The 20764-nt window shown below is 39.0% G+C and overlaps 1 protein-coding gene across 1 annotated transcript in view; it reads right to left on the minus strand.

Moving 5' to 3' along the window:
• The window catches only part of STS (steroid sulfatase), a 98321-nt gene that overhangs the window by 52125 nt on the left and 25432 nt on the right, over positions 1-20764 (minus strand). Inside the window, exon 6 of the mRNA XM_075718710.1 lies at positions 18474-18610. Within this exon, the coding sequence (XP_075574825.1) occupies positions 18474-18610 (137 nt within the window). The remainder of the gene's footprint in view (positions 1-18473; positions 18611-20764) is intronic.

Below are 20764 nucleotides of genomic sequence, written 5' to 3' on the forward strand. Positions count from 1 at the left end.
TTTTCAACTTATTCTTCTCCTCCCCCCCCTCCCCCTCCCTCCCCAGTATATGTGTGTGCTCAATATGACACTATCTATGCTGATTTAAACTCCAGAGGATTCTTTCAGAAGGGAAGGCAAATAATTTTTCAGGTCATCCTCCTTGATCATAGATGACTAGCTCAGAAGATTGCTCACTAGCTTATGAAATGGGACTTTGATTCCTTAATTCATCTAAGTGCTCTTGAAAAAAATATTCCCAGCCTGTTTGGAAAGAGCTTTTGTTGACGTTTCAAAGTAGTACCCAGTAGCACAGCAGATGTCTACAAGAAAAAACAAAAAAATCTGCCTTTTTCTGGTCTGAGGCCTGGAAAGAGAGATATGTCACTCTCATCTTAAATTGGTCTGGAAATACTTGAGGTCTCTGCTTAGGCCAAGATGTATTTGATGCCCCCAAGACATGGTGGGGGCATGAGATCACGGAGGGTCCTGAGATCATCAGGCCCATTTCTTTGTCTTTTCTCTACCTAATTCTTACTCATGAATAAAGCAAATATGTGATGTGAAATTAATAATATAGTTATTAATCTGAGTTTACAAGTGTTCATCAATATGAATGCTATGTGTCATTTTGTTTGTAATGGGAAGTAACAAACAAGGACCTATGAGACTTTCCTGTGTGAAGGTAAGACAGATTTCTGGAATGACTCTGCTTTGCATACAAGGATCACAGAGAGATGTAGTTTTTAGAATAAATCTGAAGGCTAAATTTGAGATGAGGAAGGATCATTCACACAGCAAACCACAGATCAGCTGAAATATTAACATAAATACAAGGAACAAATTAATCTAACTGTAAATAGATAGTATTTGGGGAAGAGAGGAGTTATTGCCAAGGTAAACGCCCCAAAGCACAGATGGCAAATAACCACTGGAAGGCCCCAACTAGCACGTTTCTTACTTATGGGAACAGCACTATTCCTATGGATAGAGAGGCAGGTACAGGGTTAGTCCCTCCCTATTAATGTATTTTTTTAAAGGACTAGTTCTTTCTGAACCTATAACATTAAATCTATGGAAGTTGTATATAGATAGACATCCTTGAACAGGAAAGGTTTGAAATCTTCACATTTCACATGAATAGTTCCATAACAGACTGGTGTTTCAGTATCACATACAGAGAGAAGTAAGTACGCAACAGCAAATAGATTTCTGCTCTCGAAGGCACTGGAAAAGCACAGCTAGCTATACTCAGCAACTAACTGTATTGTTATCAAGATTCAACAATTAAATATGACAACAGTAGGATAAAGCATTTGCATATGTTTCCAGATAGTGTATTTATTATACCAGTGCCTCCTATTTAAAACAATTATTTTCTACTCTCTTACTGTGTATTCCTAAAGTTAATATAGAACAAGGAAAGTAATTAAATGTCACATCAGAAAATCAGTTTATATTCTGAGAGACAAATGTGATATTATTCTCTAGTATTTTTTGCCAAGAAAGTCCTCAAAGCTCTCTTTAACTCGGCCATCTACTTTTTATGAGCATCACCTGGGGGTTATTGCAACCACTGGTTGATGAACTACAGCAGAAGCACACAGAAGTTGAAATGTGAATGGACCTGAGAAATTTGGGATATGGGGCTTTACTACCTCAGCTCTAAATCAGCAAGAATATTTAGGATATGTCCCATAGAAATGTTTTAGGGATTTTTTTAAGGACAACTGCCAATTTTGTGCCCTATTAAAATAATACTGGTAAGAAAGCCATCAGAGCAGCACTTTGCCCATAACACCATGCTAAGATGTTCAAACTTTGTCCTGTAGGATGTGCTGCGGTGGATACAAAGGAACTTACATTACATTTTGTTCTGTCCTGAATCACATCTTTTTATGTTGTTGGAAGCTTTAGCCCCAGTCAGGACTTCATGAGACAGATGGGACATTTCAGCCGACTTTCAGCTGCACAGACATCATCCTTATATTTGGCTTTGGTTTTCCCTCTACTTCCCTGCTAATGGGCATTTGATGCTTGTATGGTGTTGCTCCCTGCCTGTGAGCTTCTGGCAGCTACCTCTGCTTTCCTCCTCTGCTTTGCCAGCTATTGCTAGCCACATACTTAGCACTGTCTTGCACATATTAGAAATGTGGACCATTTGTTTATTATCTTTCCGACAATATGGTTAAACTTTGAAACTAAGTATACACTTCTTCTATTACATGATTTTTCACTTCTTTTTTTTTTCCTTTTTATTAAAAATAAATCAACAAAAAACACAGATTGTTTGGAAGGTTGTGATGCCTTTTTTTAAAAAGAATCACAACCTTTTCATACAGCATCCATAGTTGTTGACTTCAAGTCAGCCCAGTTCCACTGACTTCAGTGCAGTTACATCATCCTGTGCAAACAGAAGACCTATCCCAGCACGGTTAAAAAGAACAGATATTTATCAGGGTATTTACCATGTTGCTTAGTCAAGTGACTGCTTTCTTCTTTTCCAACCAAGTCCCTAAAAAATGCCTCTTTTTAAAAAATACAAGTTGTTTGAGGGACCTGGGTATCTGCCAGCTAGAAACACTTTTATACTGCTACATAAAGATCCTGATCTTCTTAATTTAATCTCATTATCTTTTGGATTTAGGAAGGTACCTTCTTCAACGCTTAGGGAAAAATAACTAATACATGAGTTTCATGGAACTGAGAAATGTTTATATATAAAAGGAAAGTTTAAATTAAATAAAACAGTTCTGTTAGCTCATCTAAAAAGAGACCCCTTCCAAAAGGAGGCATAATATTAAAGTATGTCAAAATGATATCACCCTTTTTGTATCAATTGTATGATACTATTGCTCCTCCTTTTTAAAACCTAGTCTTTCCAGAACTGCTTAAATAATGATGTTCCAATAAGCTATTATCAATGGGGACTGATCATTGTAGGAGATGTCAAGTAATGAAAAACAGCCAAGTGGAGGGAAAAAATACAGTGTGATCTCCTGTGACAATCCATTGGGAAGAACTAGCAAAGAATAACAGCAAAGGAAAAAAAAAAAGACTAAATTATCTGTTTGTGGCATATGAGGACCTGACAAGAAAAGACCAGATTCAACTCTTAGATGAAAGTGAACCTCTCTCACACCAGGAATGCAAAAATTTATTTATAGGAAGAAAAAACTACTATTGCAGATATGCAAATACATTAAAGTTATCAGGACTACTTAGTTTGATGGGACTGTTCACATCAATATGGGAGACTGGAACCTGGTGCTAAGGTTCTGGTTTTGGACCACTGCATCATAACCATATTTCTATATGTATACTACTGGATGGGCCAAGATCTCTTTTGACATCTAGGGAGAGAAAAGAATCTACCAAAAGGGAAAGAAGTCTCATCTTCAGAGATGGTAACAGACCTACCACAGACATTTTGTTAAAATCCATTTCCTGGCTGCCACTGAAGTAGCTTAATTATGTATGAAAATAATTTTATAAACAGAATGGGCCTGTTCTCAAACATTGGTTATCAAAGCTTCTGATATTCTCAAGGAACTGTATTTTATTTTTTTATCCCTTGTTTCTGTTTTAAAGAAAATGCTATTTACTATTAAAGAAAATGCTATTTACTATTTAACACCCATAGCAAACCTCTGAATACATTCGTTAAATGTTTATCAACGCAAGTTGTCAGCAAGAAAATGAATCACAGACTTCCTTAGCTGACAAAAGAAACTCTAACTTCAGATTTACAAACTTCAGAGCTAAGGAGTCCCAGAATTTTACAAAATTGTCATCTGAAAAAATATAATGACAATGGTTCTTTTATAATTTTTTACATTACACATTATTAATTTTTTTCTAAAAGTTTCAGTATGATATGATGATTTTACAAAGATAATAGAACCACAGAATCACAGAATGATTTGGGTTGGAAGGGACTTTCAAAGATCATCTATTCCAACCCCCCTGCCTTGGGAAGGGGCATCTGTCACTAGGTCAGCTTGCTCAAAGCCCCATCCAAGCTGACCTTGAACACTGCCAATGATGATACATCCACAAGTTCTCTGGGCAACCTAGTCCAGTGTCTCAAATCCCTCACGGTAAACAATTTCTTCCTTATGTCCAGTGGAAACCTACCCTCTTGCTGTTTAAAACCATCGCTCCTTGTTCTGTCACTACACACCCTGGTAACAAGTCTCCGTCTTTCTTATAAGCCTCCTTCATATATTGAAGGCAGCAATAAGGTCTCCCTGGAGCCTCCTCTTCTCCAGGATGACCAACCCTAGCTCTCTCAGCATTTTTTCAGATGAATCATAGAATCACAGAATAGTTTGGGTTGGAAGGGACTTTTAAAGGTCATCTAGTCTAACCACCCTGCAATGAGCAGGGACATCTTCAATGAGATCAGGTTGCTCAAAGCCCCATTCAACCTGACTTTGAATGTTTCCAGGGATGGGACATTGTCCTGGTTTTGCCTGGAATAGAATTAATTTTCTTCCTAGTAGCTGGTATAGCGCTGTGTTTCAGATTTAGCATGAGAATAATGTTGATAAGACACTGATGTTTTAGTTTTGTTAAGTAGTGCTTACACTAGTCAAAGACTTTTCATCTTCTCATGCTCTGCCAGCAAGAAGCTGGGAGGGGGCACAGCCAGGACAGCTGACCCAAACTGGCCAAAGGGATATTCCATAACACATGACATCATGCTCAGTAAATAAGCTAGGGGCAGTTGGCCGGGGGGCAGCAATTACTGCTCGGGGACTGGCTGGGCATCAGTCAGCGGGTGGTGAGCAATTGCATCGTGCATCACTTGCTTTGTATATTCTTACTATTACTATTGTTATTATTACTAGTACTACTACTACTATTGTTTTACTTAATTATTAAACTGTTCTTATCTCAACTCACAAGTTTTCTCACTTTTACTCTTCCGATTCTCTCCCCCATCCCACTGGGGTGGAGGGTGAGCGAGTGGCTGTGTGGTGCTTAGTTGCTGACTGGGGTTAAACCATGACAGGTATCTACCACCTCTCTGGGCAACCTGTTCCACTGTTTCATCACCCTCATTGTAAAAAATTTCTTCCTTATGTCTAGTCTAAATCTCCTTTTCGTTTAAAATCATTACCCCTTGTCCTATTGCAACAGGCCCTGCTAAAAAGTTTGTCCCCATCTTTCTTATAAACCCCCTTTAAGTACTGAAAGGCTGCAATAAGGTCTCCCCAGAGCCTTCTCTTCTCCATACTAAACAACCCCAACTCTCTCAGTCTTTCTTCAGAGGAGAAGTGTTCCAGCCCTCTGATCATTTTTCTGGCCCTCCTCTGGACCTGCTCTAACAGGTCCATGTCTTTCCAGTACTGAGGACTCCAGAGATGGATACAGTACTCCAGGTGGGGTCTCACCAGAGAGGGGTAGAGGGGCAGAAACACCTCCCTCGACCTGCTTGCCATGCTTCTTTTGATGCAGCCAAGGATATGGTTGGCTTTCTGGGTGGCAACCACACGTTGTTGGCTCATGTCCAGCTTTTCTCCCAGCAGTACCTCCAAGTCCTCCTCAGGGCTGCTCTCATTCCATTCATCCCCCAACCTCTATCGATACTGGGGGTTGCCCTGGCACAGGTGCGGGAGCCTGCACTTGGCCTTGTTGAACCTCCTGAGGTTCACATTGGTCCACTTCTCGAGTTTGTTCAGGTCCCTCCAGATGGCATCCCATCCCTCAGGCATGTCAACTGCACCACTCAGCTTGGTGTCATCTGCAAACCTGCTGAGGGTGCATTCAATCCCACTGTCTATGTCATTGATGAAGATATCAAACTCTACTGGTCCCCATACGAAGGGACACCACATTGAGCTGTTGACCACTACACTCTGGATGCAACCATCCAACCAATTCCTCATCCACCAAACAGCCCACCCATCACATCCATATCTCTCCAATTTAGAGAGAAGGATTCTGTGTGGGACCGTGTCAAAGGCTTTACAGAAGTCCAGATAGATGACATCCACAGCTCTTCCCTTGACCACTGATGTAGTCACTCCATCACAGAAGGCCACTAGGTTGGTTCAGGCAGGACTTGCCCTTGGTGAAGCCATGCTGGCTGTTTCAAATCATCTCCCTGTCCTCCATGTGCCTTAGCATAGCTTCTAGGAGGTTCTGTTCCGTGATCTTCCCAGGTGCAGAGGTGAGGTTGGCAGGTTGGTAGTTCCCAGGGTCCTCCTTTCTACCCTTTTTAAAAATGGGTGCAATGTTTCCCTTTTTCCAGTCACTGGGGACTTCCCCTGACTGCCATGACTTTTCAAATATGGAGAGTGTCTTGGCAACTACATCAGCCAATTCCCTCAGGACTCTGGGATGCATCTTGTCAAGTCCCATAGACTTATGTATGTTCAGGTTCCTCAAGTGGTCATGAACCTGGTCTTCTCTTACAGTGGGAGGGACTTAGCTCCCCCAGCCTCTGTCTTGTGGTCTATCTGCATGGAAGAGAGGTGTTCCAGTCCTCTGACCATTTTTGTGGCCCACCTCTGGACATGCTTGAGCAGGTCTATATCTTTGTTGTACTGGGGGCCCCAGAGCTGGATGCAGTAGTCCAGGTGGAGTCTCACGAGAGCAGAGTAGAGGGGGACAATCACCTCCCTTGACCTCCTGGACACATGTCTTTTGATACAGCCTAGGCTATGATTGGCTTTCTGGGCTGCAAGCACACATTGCTGGGTCATGTACAATTTTTCATCCACCAGATTGAACAGATAAATTACATCTGTTCAAACTGTAAATAAAGAAAAAGACTTATTCATTTATTACTTGCTTAATGTGTGCTTTGATGTTTTGTGGTGCCAAAATCAACTGTACTCTGGATTAGAAGCACTTTGATACCTTTCACACAGCCATATACTATACACACAGCTATATTTTTCACACTGTCAAAAATAGTGTCTTCCCTGACTTTGCTAGAAATGCTGAGACATCCTGAGCTACTCATTTATTTCAAACATCTGGCATCAAGTTATCTTTGGGTTTGCAGGAAGAGAAAATTCATATTGCCTTTCTGGGCTAGGCCATTCTTTTCTTTATGGTCAAAGCACATTTACATTTCTATTATTTTTTGTTTGCCTGCTTTGTTTTTAAATTCTAGTCTGATTCAGAAATGGAAGTAAAATCAATTTCTAACCCACAAATACCTCATCCACTGAAATACAAGAGTCTGAAGAGCCTAAATCCTTTATCCTCATAACACATAAATGGCAGCAGTACTTTAAAATCGTGTAAACTGAAGCACCTAACGGCCAAGTTATTCACACATAAGTTTAGGCAAACTAAGAGTGACATTATAGATGAGTCCATCTAGTTGTTTGCTAAAAGAGCACTTGCTGAAAAAGGAGTATGCTTCTCCTCTTTCTCCCCCTTTCTGCTTTCCCTGGAAGCTGCTTAGGAAAAAGGAAGTAAGGGAGGGAAAAGTGCCCCACCTCCCCTCTCTTGTGGTAGCAGCAAGCTGCAAGATCCACTGAAGCTGCAGAATATAACTTCATGCTGGTGTAAGGCAGGGATTTGGTTATCCTGGCGTCTCTCTTTCATCACCTCAAGCAAGCAATACAGCCCTTAGGGGTCAGGTGGTCCTTTGGATATTGAGTTTACTACTGTAACATAGAATCTGTTGGGTGTTCTCAGGGTTACTACAATGTGCTCTTTGTGAGGAGATGTTATAAAGAAACTTCCACAGGGAGAAGGAATGATTTACAAAGAGAAGTGTGTATACAAAATACTAGAACTAAGCCAAAAGAAAGAGAACACAAAAAGAAAGCATACAAAATACCGAGTACACTAAATGAAATATGTAAAAAAAACCCCAAAACAGTAGTGTTAAAAAATAACAGGTAGGAAAGCATAATAAAGATTCAGTATCAGTTTTTTCTTAAACAGCACCCTAAATTGAAACATAAATGCCTTATTTTAGAATCAAGTAGTGAGGGAAAAAGCCAGAGAAGAGCAAAGCTATCACTTTACCAGCCTACCTTTCACTAATCACAACATCATTACTCTAGTGCTTTCCCTAACCTTAAAAATTTCATTATCTATCTCATTATTGTATTTCATTATTATATAGAAAGTGATAAAAAGCTTTCTGTAATGCAAAATACACAACTGGTTTCTAGAAGAATAATGATCTTCGGTTGTATTACCAGCCTGCCTATTATATAGTGTGGTTGTTTTAGCAGTCAGATGTACCATTGAAAAAAACCAGCCATAGGCAATAAAAAGGCAGTTCTACCAACCTCATCAATAAGAGCTTATTACCACCTGGAAGTTGAGCCTTGTGAATCAGCAGTTTGAAATACCTGCATGGAAATTCACTAATAGGAACCAGCCTGCCGATGAACAATAGTTTACAACACAGAAATGATATTGTCATAAACTTTATCGTGTGATTATTTTTTTCATTCAGAATTAGTTCCTCTCTTTTTTAACAGTATGGTCTCAAAATAATCAACACAAATTTCATAAGAAGCATGAAAAAGTTTCATATGTCTTTCCAAGTAACAGCAGGGATGATTTTAAAAGAACCTCTAGGGTTCTCAGTATCACCACTGAAACTGAAATGCACATTGTCAGTTTTAGGTTTTCTCTACAGTTAAATTGAGATGCAGCCAGCTATGAATAAATGGTAAAAGGCTGGAAGACATTTCCTGAATCATCACAGAAACTGTTCATATCATTATAGTTCATATGTTGCTGAAGGTATTTAATTATCCTTAAAAAATACCACTTAAATCCCAAGACCAGAAGAAAACCTGAGTTCCTGAGTCCAGGTGCACATTCTAACCAGTTCCCACCTCCAACACGGATCAAGACCTGGAAGGATAAATGGCTTGCTTTCCCCCTTCCCCATTCCCATGCCAGCTGAATTAAAGTCCTAATCCTTTACTATAGACCCAGATCTGGATTAGTGAGTGACTGGCAGCAAAGCTATACCTCAGTAGGTAAATCTGAACATCATCTCTGTGCCTCTGTTTGCCTTCTGGGAAACAGATTAATGAGATCCCCTTATCTTACAAAGACATTGTGAAAATATTTATTTGTGAATCTGTTATGTAATCTAGCAAAGTAATGCCACAGAAAAGATGAGAGATGTCAAAGAAATCTGTCTTCAAAACAGAACTTCAATAGTGTGTGTTAAATAAAACATGAGAACTCATCTTTAACAATGGGGAATACACCTACTGTTGAGTAGCTGCTCATTAAGAAGGCACTCTGTGATGAGGAGACAGGGTTCCAAGGGGAAAAGAAATGGCATGTAAACATATGCTTAAAAACTGTACCACAAAACACAAGCATAGGAAGATTGATTTTTCCTATCTTTGAGTACTTGACTTCATAGCCTTAAAATGTTCACTTGTGCCTTTTGCATGTTATATCAGTTATATTAAGGTACTGGGTAATCCACTACAAAACTATCTGAAGGTACAAGGAAAGGGGGTGGGTGGGAAGGTTTAAATGCCCAGATTAATAATCCTTAATATCTTTAGTTTCTTTGCTCCTTTGTTTCACATTTAGGCTTCTTTCACAGAGCTGTAACTTCTACCAGCAATATCCTTCACCTACTAGCTCAGTTGCATCCTTTATTAAAACCATGATTACAAGCTCTATAAATACCTAGACAGATATTGCTTCCAGTGTCCAAGTGTCGAAGAAAAAGGATGGCAAAATCATGTTCATAAGTCAGTGCTGAAGGTTTCAGGTTCACAACAGGGACACTTTTGCCAAAGCAAGCAAAGGGAGCTGTAAATCATGTCTCTCTCTGCCATCCTGATACCTTGCTCTGGGTGACGGACTTGCTAAACTCTTGTAGAGTTTCCTTGGGACAGGCCAAATGCAATTCCTCTTAACAGCTTCACAGTATCTGTGCTAAAAAGGTTGCTATGCAGAGGCACTCCACCAGCAAAATCTTTAGTAGCTTCCTTTAAACTCCTTTCCCAGTCTGTATTTTGGGGATTATCTACAATTTGGATAGTTAGCCCCATTCAGTTTCCTCATTGCAACCTTCTTCCAAGTATACACAGAAATCACTGTGTTCCTGCAGGTCAGTTTTGGCTTACATCTTTACTGTGTTCTTAATCCCACTGATAATGACTTTCCCCACCCACCCTAAGCAAGGAGCAAAATCCAACCATACCATTTATATGTGAAATTAAACTTTAGGGGCAAAGGTTAGACAAAAGGTTGGTAGCAGATTTCATTACAGAACTTCCTATCCTCATTGGTTGGAGAGTCACTGGGATTCTCTTATCCCTAGCTTATTTAAAACAAGCATTGAGCTCTCTCTTACTAATGGAAATTAGCTTATCTTAAGAGCAACGCTAATTTTTTCACTGATTAGAGCATTTTGATCACAATGTTAGATGTAATTTCACTGTTTTTGTATTAGACCCAATTTTCAGAGCTTCATAACCAACAGAAACCATTTACAATTTTGAAAGTTATATGATTACATTTTTGTAAAGTAAAATGCACAATGCACTAGCACATCTTGTGCTGACAATTTAACTCCTGCAATATCAGATGCAAATGAAATCTGTTCAGCAGCTGGCAGCAAATTTTGAACAACACAGCACTACTACCACAAGCTGCATTACACTGAAGTTTTCCATCATGGAGTGCACGTTACTAAGACATTATTTAAACGTGACTGATTAAAAAATCCTATAGGAACGGCTGCTTAAGATGTGCTTTGTAATCTTGTAAATAACTTTCTAAGAAGGAGCTCTGCTGTGTACAAAGATGTAATATAGAAAAAGGAAACTGTACTTAAGGAGGATTAGGTAGCTCAGGAGGCTCATCATAGTGGAAATGGGAGTCCTTCATCACTTAGTCACCTCTTAAATTCAGTCCTGTTCAGTAGTGACTAAAAGTCATTGCTGCTTAGTGCCATATGAAATGAGCTTGGGTTTTAGCCCAGATCGTAACTGGAAAGCATCCACATCATAAAAGGCAGAATGACAAATGTCTTTAATCTGCACCCTTATTGACAATTTTCCCAGATCTGACCTAAAGAGCAAATGTGCTTCAAGAACGTAACTACTGTCTTAGCTGAAGAAACAGTCTCTTAATGTTAGGGTAAGAGCAGGATGGCAGAACAGGGTGGGAAAATGCTGTTCTTGTCACAGAGTACCTATATTGACTGAATACCTTCTTCCTCAGAGATGCTGGCTGAACATCTTTCATAACAAAAACAGCTTAAAAATAAACCTTCTAGACTTTAGACGTATACCAGTATAAATCCAGGAAAGCAAGGTCAAGGAATGCACCATTTGCATCAGGCATCACTCTCCAGATTTTTGGTTCCATCTTTAAGTTTTCAGGCTCAGCTAAGTTTAAGTCACATTCATAATAGCTGGATAAAACGATCTGAGCCTGATTATCCACCACTTCTGATAATGTGGCAACATTCTGCTTCCCTTATCTTTTAAATCAACTTTGCACTGTTACAAATGACTATATCAGGTGAAAAGCAAGGATAAATTAGGCTTATCTCTGTGTACAAGATTTTTTTCGGAAAAAAAAAGTTAAGCATAACTCATTCATTTTTTTATTCAAAGCAATAGGAATTTTTTTTCCTTTCATATTATTAATGTTTATTTTTAGCATAGTTCAGAATTCTCAGAAGATTTGTGGTACATTTTTAGATTGATCCTAATAGAGTAGGATTCTAAATAGAGGTTGAAAGCATACAAACACTGTAAGTAAAATAAAGATGTAAGAATTCACAATAACAGCCACTAACAATTATATGTAAAAGAAGAGACACAGATTTCAGATGACTTACCAATACTATGCTGTTTCCCAGAAGAAGAGTAGTTACTGCTCAATATAGGAAAGAACATTAAAAAAACCCCAAAACATCTAAGAATACAATTTCAGGGCAGAATAACTTGAAATCATTATTAAAATTGTATTTTAATTACTTTGTAATTAAAAATAATGTCGTGTTAAAAGCTCATAGGCTTGTAAGTTTAAAATAATTCTTTTAAAATGAGAAAGAAAATTCTTTTACTAAGAGACTGAAGATAGATCACGTGCTATTATGAAGGCGTATAAAAACTGAGAAATTGGGGGAATATAACATGCTTCAGAATCTCAAGAATTCTTTGGCTGTAACATTTAGGCCCTTCTTTTTGTTTTGTGAATACTTTAGACTATGATACCTTCATCAGAGCAAGAATTTTATTAGAAATCTTGTGGGCATGGTTCAGTTTTCTGTCTCCTAAATATTTTACAGTTTTCCAAAAGTAGCTTTCATTTTGTTTCTGAAAACATTCTTTCATCTATTACTAAAGCAGTAGTACATCTATTACTAAAACAGAGAAAAAAGCAACAGGGGTCAATAAAAATGGTTTATATTGAATTGGAATAGTTTCCATTTAGACTCTTAATTCACATCACACTAGAGTTGAATAGAAGTTAAAAGTAGAGGACGTGATCAAGCCATGTACATTGTCTATTATGTATTTAACCATGCACAGATTTATTAAATAAAAGGCATATGAGCATTTAGTTATTATCATCTCACATTTAGGCACTGTAGGAATTAAAAGCCACAGCACAATCCTGCACATATGTATTCATATAAGCTCTTTTACAACACTGGGAAATCTAATTACAGAACGAGTAAATTAGATGTTTCCACAAAGGTCTGGAGTTGACTTGGCAGAGCTTTTGCTCTTCCCTTCCTCTTTGAAAGTGCTGTGTGAAGATACATGTTTATAGACAATTCTAATCATGAGAACAACTGAATCAAAGAAAAACAGGGTGAAAAGTGGTCTGATTTTCAGTTAGTCCTACCAGATTGTAACCAAGTTGGCCTTTCTAAATGCACTATACTTTATTTCTGCCTTGCTGTATTTCATTATAGGCCACATATTGCCCCAGAGAGTTGTGTAGCAGAGTATCACAAATACTTTGACAAGTCATAAATATTCCTCAGATAAGGTTCAATTTATTTGCATATTCAAGGCTTTAATTACACAAGTACCTTCAGTTCAAAAAAAATTAGGCACTGTATTTCCTTGTAAGGAAAACCGAATTAATATATCATAGAATCATAGAATTGGTTAGGTTGGAAAAGACCTTTAAGGTCATCCAGTCCAACCATTAACCTAACACTACCAGGCCCACCACTAAACCAATTAAGGGTACAGTAATTAATTTCATGTTTCCTGGCTTGGTGGTTGGATTATTTTTTAATGAAAGTAAAACTAGAATAGAATTCTTAAGGTTGGAAAGGACCTCTAAGACCATCATTCCAATCATCAACCCAACACCACCATGCCCACTAAACCATGTCCCAAAGTGCCATGTCTACCTGTTTTTTGAACGCTTCCAGGGATGGTGACTCCACCACCTCTCTGGGCAGCCTGTTCCAATGCTTGACTACCCTTTCTGTGAAGAAATTTCTCATAATTTCCAGCCTAAACCTCTCCTGGCACAGCTTGAGCCCATTTCCTCTCGTCCTATCGCTAGCTACTTGGGAGAAGAGACCAACACCCACCTCACTACAACCTCCTTTCAGGTAGTTGTAGACAGCGATAAGGTCTCCCCTCAACCTCCTCTTCTCTAAGCTAAACAACCCCAGTTCCCTCAGCTGCTCCTCATAAGGCCTGTGCTCCAGACCCTTCACCAGCCTTGTTGCCCTTCTCTGAAGACTCTCCAGCACCTCAATGTCTTTCTTGTATTGAGGGGCCCAAAACCAAACAAAGTATTCGAGGTGTGACCTCACCAGTGCCAAGTATAGGGGGACAATCACTTCCCAGCTCCTGCTGGCCACACTATTCCTGATACAAGCCAGGATGCTCTTGGCCTTCTTGACCACCTGGGCACACTGCTGGCTCATGTTCAGCCAGCTGTCTACCAACACCCCCAGGTCCTTTTCAGCCAGGCAGCTTTCCAGCCACTCTTCCCCAAGCCTGTAGCATTGCATGGGGTTGTTGTGACCGAAGTGCAGCACCCGGCACTTGGCCTTGTTAAACCTCATACAGTTAGCCTCAGCCCATCGATCCAGTCTGTCCAGGTCCCTCCGCAGGGCCATCCTACCCTCCAGCAGATCGACACTCCCACCCAGTTTGGTGTCGTCTGCAAACTTACTGAGGGTGCACTCAATCCCCTCATCCAGATCATTGATAAAGATATTAAACAAGACTAACCCCAAAACTGAGCCCTGGGGAACATCACTTGTGAGCGGCACCATTATCATTAGCATCCTATCATTAGCATCATATCATTAGCATGCTCAACATTTGTCACCACTGTAGTAACACAGAATCACAGAATGATTTGGGTTGGAAGGGACTTTCAAAGATCATCTAGTCCAACCCCCCTGACATGGGAAGGGACCTCTGTCACTAGATCAGGTTGCTCAAAGCCCCATCCAACCTGACCTTGAACACTTCCAGGTAGGGGGCATCCACAACGTCTCTGGGCAACCTGGTTCAGTGTCTCACCACCCTCATTGTAAACAATTTCGTCCTAATATCTAATCTACATCTACCCTATTTCAATTTAAAACCATTGCCCTTTGTCCTGTCACTACATGTCCCACTAACAAGTCTCCTTCCATCTTTTGTATAAGCCCCCTTTAATATTGAAAGGCAGCAATAAGGTCTCCTGAGCTTTCTGTTCCCCAGGCAAAACAACCCCAACTCTCTGTCTGTCTTTAGAGGAGAAGTGTTCCAGCCCTCTGACCATTTTTGTGGCCCTCCTCTGGACCTGATTTAACAGATCTGTGTCTTTCTTGGGCTGGGGACCCCAGAGCTGGATGCAGTACCCAGGTGGGGTCTCACAAGAGAGGAGTCGAGGAGGAGAGTATCATGAGAGCATCTTGCTTTTGTTTGCTTCAGTGAAGCATTCCTTGGTTCCTTGAGAATGACTTTGAAAGGCTATGTCTGATTTTGTTTCAAAATATGAATTGACTTCAGTGAATAGCTTGCTGCTTTTCTTCAGCATCTCACAGGATCACAGAATGCTTGAGGTTAGAAAGAACCTCTGGAGGTCACCTTGTCCAACCCCCACTGCTCAAGCAGGGCCACCTGGAGCCCAGGACCATGTCCAGATGGCTTTTTAATATCTCCAAGAAGGAAGACTCCACCATCTCTCCGGGCAACCTGTGCCAGTGCATGGTCACCCTCAGAGTAAAAAAGTTTTTCCTAATGTTCAGAGGGAAATTCCTTGTTTTCAGTTTGTGCCCAGTGCTTCTTGTCAATGAAAAGAGCCTGGCCCCATCCTCTGTGCACCCTCCCTTCAGGTATTTATATACATTAGTAAGATCCTCCCTCAGCCTTCTCTTCTCCAGGGTGAACAGAGCTCTAGTCCCAGCTCTCTCAGCCTTTCCTCATAGGAGCGATGCTCCAGCCCCTTAATCATCTTCGTGACCCTTTGCTGGACACTGTCCAGTAGCTCCATAACCCTCTTGTACTGGGGAGATACAGAGCTACTCTCTTCACACATAACTCTACCAAACCTTTTAAGGTATTTCAAACACAAGTTATATGCAAGATGCATTGGGATTTATTTCCACTCCTTTTCTTCTAATTAACTAACATCATATGATGGAAATATTTCCTTGGCATAACTTCATCCTAAACCAGGTCAAAAGATCATGGCAGAGAGGCAGTTTTTTCAGCTTCCAGGGCATTCACATAATAAAGATATCCAGACAAGGCCCCCACTCTACAGTTACCCAGCTTGTGCCATACTACAAATTCTGAGACTTTTTTTCACTTAAGCCATTCAGTTGTGATTGTTCCATGAAGAATTAAGAACTGACATGTAGTTTTGCTACTGTTAGCAGAACACTAAACAGCCATGTGCAAAAGTGGTGTTGAATTAGTTTGTCTTCACACACCTTGCATGCAAGTCTACAGGGGGCTCCAAAACTCTTTGCAGTGATCTGTTTTGGATTAAATTAGTGTAATGCAATTTACAGCAAAAACAATTTCTGAACATATCCATTTCTCTTCCTATACTCAATCAGGAATGAAGGAATGAAGGAAGGGAAGAAAGGATGAAAGAAGAAAATGACAATATTGCATTCATTCATTCATTCATTCATTCATCATTTCTTCTTCCAATTTTAGACGGTAAGATTATTACATCTGTTCTCAAATGAATTATAATTAATAACATTAATAAGGTGCTTAGCCTACATTGAAACAAATTAATGTTATTAGCCCGAGAATAACTCTCTAAGGCATGTGACATGCAGTGACATTATAACTACGAATGCTTTAAACATTGAATTCTGTTATACACACATCAGTATGCAAAAGCAGCAGACATACATGGTCCCAAAGCTTATCCAGAGACTTTGTATTTTGTATTTTTGACATGGACTGTAATCATACTCTTAGAAACCACAAACATGAAATATTCAAAGGAGTATTTTATACTTGTGTCAGGTTTTTTTCCTCGTAGCATGGACACTGCTTTATAATTGAATTATTGTCCAATTAGGTAATTGATTCTCAATAAATAAACAAATTAAAATGGAGAATTGTCTTCTATTTAGAATTCTCAGTCTGAGTGGACTCCTCTTTCTTACTAGAAAGGCTGTTGCTTTTCTCTTGCAAATGGCAGCTAAAGTTTTCTTTCTGATTCCAGCTGATCTCTCACATCAGGAACAGTATTGCATTTCATGGTCCAATCTTCATATGACTTTTTCATTATTGGTACCTGACAGTCCGAGCTTCTACTTCTACTTCTAACTTCTCTTCTACTTCTAACTTCTCTTCTACTCTTTTTTTTTTTTCTAGTCATCCACAGAGTTTTACACAGTATTTACCACTCAGCAGATGACACATTGTAAGTTTCTTTTAGAACTGAGTTGAAGCTGGTGTTTCTTTTCCTACCAGATGCCAAATATTTCTGATGTTGTACTACAATGCAGTTTTCCATACACTCATTTTTTCTTCCTATGTTTGTGTTGTCTTTAATTAGAAGGTTTTGCAGCATATTGTTAAATCTGGGCTATTTTGTTCTTATTGCTTTTGCAAGTTACATTCATCTATGCATAAATACTAATTTCTGCTAGTGAATGATAAAACCTCCCTTTGTGGAAAGCTTACAGTTTTCACTTTTTCAGCTTTTCCAGACAATTTTGTTTGCCTTTTCTACTGTAACATTTTCAGAGGCATTTCAAGAAAATACTGGTTACTGACATCAGCAGTACAGTGAATAAATCTACTTTGTCTGACATAGTTGATGCATTAAGATTGGAATTTTCAGTGGAGGTTAATGGAAATAAGTACTCCATTCAATTGAAAAAAAAAAAGAAAAAAGCTATATTATTCCTTCAGAATCCTTTGGAAATGTCAGCCATAACTTTTTTCATCATTCTAATAATGGAGGAGAAAGTAACAGAGGAATTAAACACATTTTCTACCTCCTGGAGCAAATACACAATCTGTCAACAGAGGAGTCTTACAGGACCAAGTAACCAGACCTCCAACTGAAACAGAATTTGATGCTTGTATACCTAGTTTATGACAGATGAGGATCTGTTTCTTGATTGATTAAGCTAGCTCTGCTGCCCCTGATGCTCCTGCGATGGATTGTAAAGGACACGAGGAAACTTGTATAACTCCTCTCTGAGTTTGTTTGAAATTCCTGTTATCACCACTAAATTTGTATCTCTGATTTATCCCAAACTTTTTAATAATACGCTTCTGTCCTACAGTTTGGTTTGTTTGACACATCTCCCAAGAGCCTGTGGTCATTATGGAAGAGAGCAGTGCTTGCTCTCTTGCTGTTTATAACTTGCTGTTTAAACCTCAGAACCACTCTCCTGAAGGAGGCAGCAAAATGTAATGGCAGGAGCAAATGACCACTTAGGCTGGGATAAGCTAAATATCATGGAACAGAAAAAGAAATAGTAAAATCAAACACAGACAGCAAGACCAGCTAATGCTCACTAGCTTATTCACAGCCAACTATTCTTCATGAACAGAAGTGGACCTCACCTGAGTGACTTCATCAATTCAGAGAACTCACTAAAATAATTAGCAAATTACTTTTGCTAACAGTGCATATTGTAGTCACTTTATTTGAAATTTTTTTTATATCAATACCATGTGGTCACTTTTTAAGTTAGTATATTGTTTTATGAGGACAACCTGCAGATGTCAGATGGCACCCAGAAGCTAATGGGGTTGAATTCAACTACTCTGCTTCAAATGGCCATAGTTAAGGTGTCCATATCTCTGCTAAGTCCAAACTGTATAGACTACCTTCAGAGTCAAAGAAGAGAGCATGCATTTACAGGACACAATAAATTTGGTCATAAACTAGCTCTTACAAGAGGTCAGATTATTGTGCCTTTTTTTCCCCTAAGTATAAAGGACAAGTATGTCACATACACTGTAGACATCCAAATTGCAGAAGCCAGCATTTGCTGGACATGAATGCAAGTCTTCCATGAATTCCCTCCATCGATGTTAGAAGCACATGCAACATACCTACACTCCAGTCCATTTCCTCCACTGCATCCCCATATAAACCATGCTTGCTCTTTCCTCTGAAATTTTTTGAAGCATATAGCGCAGTATGGACATGAAGATAAGACAGGACAAGAAGAAATGGTGCAGCAGTGTTCCTGGGAAAAAAACAAACCAAAACAAACCACAAAACAGTATATTTTATAGCAAAACTTCTACAAAGAAATATTTCTACAATAGAGCTCAAAAGAAAAAAAAAAGAAAGAGAAAAAGGAATACTGTAACTGATTACAGGGTAATCTTGAACACACAGAGAGTAAAAATGTCGTTCTTAACTGTATACTGAATTGAAAGCAAAAATAAACAACAAAACCTAACTACAATTTGCTATATATATTGAAAGGGGACTTGTTTAAAGCCAGGAACCAAAATTTCTGGCTACAAGAACCTCCTCATTTTACAAGTGCATATTTAAAAGCCCTTATAAAATTGCTGTTCAAAAACATACCTTCAGAACTGCATATATACATGAAACACAATTACCTTCCTCACAATGTGTCCTGTTTTTTTGCTGGGATAGAGTTAATTTTCTTCCTAGTAGCAGGCATAGTGCTGTGTTTTGGATTTAGGATAAGAATAATGCTGATAACACACTGATATTTTAGTTGTGGCTAAGTAGTGCTTACAATAGTCAAGGAGTTTTCAGCTCCCACACTCTGCCAGGTGCACAAGAAACTGGGAGGGGGCACAGCCAGGACAGCTGACCCAAACTGCCCAAAGGGCTATTCCATACCATATGATGTCATGCTCAGTATGTAAACTGCGGGGAGTTGGCTGAGGGGCAGTGATTCCTGCTCGGGAACTGGCTGGGCATGAGTTGGCAGGTGGTGAGCAGTTGCATCACTTTTTTTCCCCTGGGATTTGTTTCTTTGTCTCTCCTTGTTCTCCTTTTCATTACAATTTTTATTGTTATTGTGTTGTTGTTGTTGTTATTATTTTATTTCAATTACTAAACTGTTCTTATCTCAACCCCTGAGTTTTCTTACTTTTGCCCTTCCAATTGTCTACCCATCCCACTGGGGCAGGGAGGTTGTGTGAGCAGCTGTGTGGTGTTTGGTTGCCAACAGGGGCTAAACCACAACACAAGGTCATATGGAAGCTGATAAACTAGACTCTTATGAGGACTAGGGTCAAACATACCTTAATCTCATTGACTATGTCAAACCAAGTATACTACTATTTTTCCTCGTTCTTTATCCTGGATTAAGGTATATGACCAAATCTTCTCTTATCATTTAAGGCTCTGTGTGTGTATGCATGCGATCAGCACATAACACTACAAGTATGTTGTAGCAAAGAATAAGTAATCTCAAAGTACATACTAATATAAAGAAATATCTTTCCTCTCACAGTAATGAACAGTCTCCATTGTCTTCAGTTGATTTTCTGAACTGATACAAAAGAAAGAGTGCAATAAATAGACTCTGTAAATTTTGCTGTTCATGTGATCTGTCAACACAATATTTATGATCAGTTCCAGCAGGCTGTGAAAGCACAGCTCAAGTAAGAACTTTTTCTTATGCATTATTTATAGAACTTTACTTAAAATTGTACAGCACTGGCCAAATTTACTGCTATACACTCTAACAGCATTTGCAGTACATTACACATATTGTAAATATCAGTTGAATCACAAAAGCACTACCCAGAAAACTTGTCTGAATCTCACCTTAAAGCACACAGATAATTACAGAGTATTTTTGGCTTTATTTACCATATTTTCCCTCACCAATCTGTGGTGGATAATACCTGTGATTCACATCAACATCAAAGGGAGACTATATATTTCCTCATGCAGCTGATTCATCTACCATTTAAAGGGGGGAGGAACAATACAGACATGCACATACAAATCATTTCATTAAAATGAAAAAAAAAAAATCTAACTTTTAGATCCTGAAAACAAAGTCTTTTAATAAAAAGGATTTGTATGATATCCATACTTTACTCTTAATGAAAAAGAACTAGGTTTAATCTAGTATGTTTATGATCCATTTTTCCTCTCCCCTTGGTTGGATCTGTTTTTGCAGAAGTTGCACGGTTAAAGATTTCTTTTTTACTGGCATAGGCAGCAGTACATAAACACAAAATGGGAAAATTTTATCCAGATTACTCACTTGATAAGTGTGTTTCTGACTGGGGCTTTTTCTTCATAAAAAGTTTCTCTTTTAAAAAGATGACAGAATAAATAGAACATTTTTCATGTGGAAAATGGAAACAAAACTATTTGAATTCCCTTCAAATATTTGTGC

This window comes from Pelecanus crispus, chromosome 1 (assembly GCF_030463565.1).
Source record: "Pelecanus crispus isolate bPelCri1 chromosome 1, bPelCri1.pri, whole genome shotgun sequence".
Lineage (NCBI taxonomy): Eukaryota > Metazoa > Chordata > Aves > Pelecaniformes > Pelecanidae > Pelecanus > Pelecanus crispus.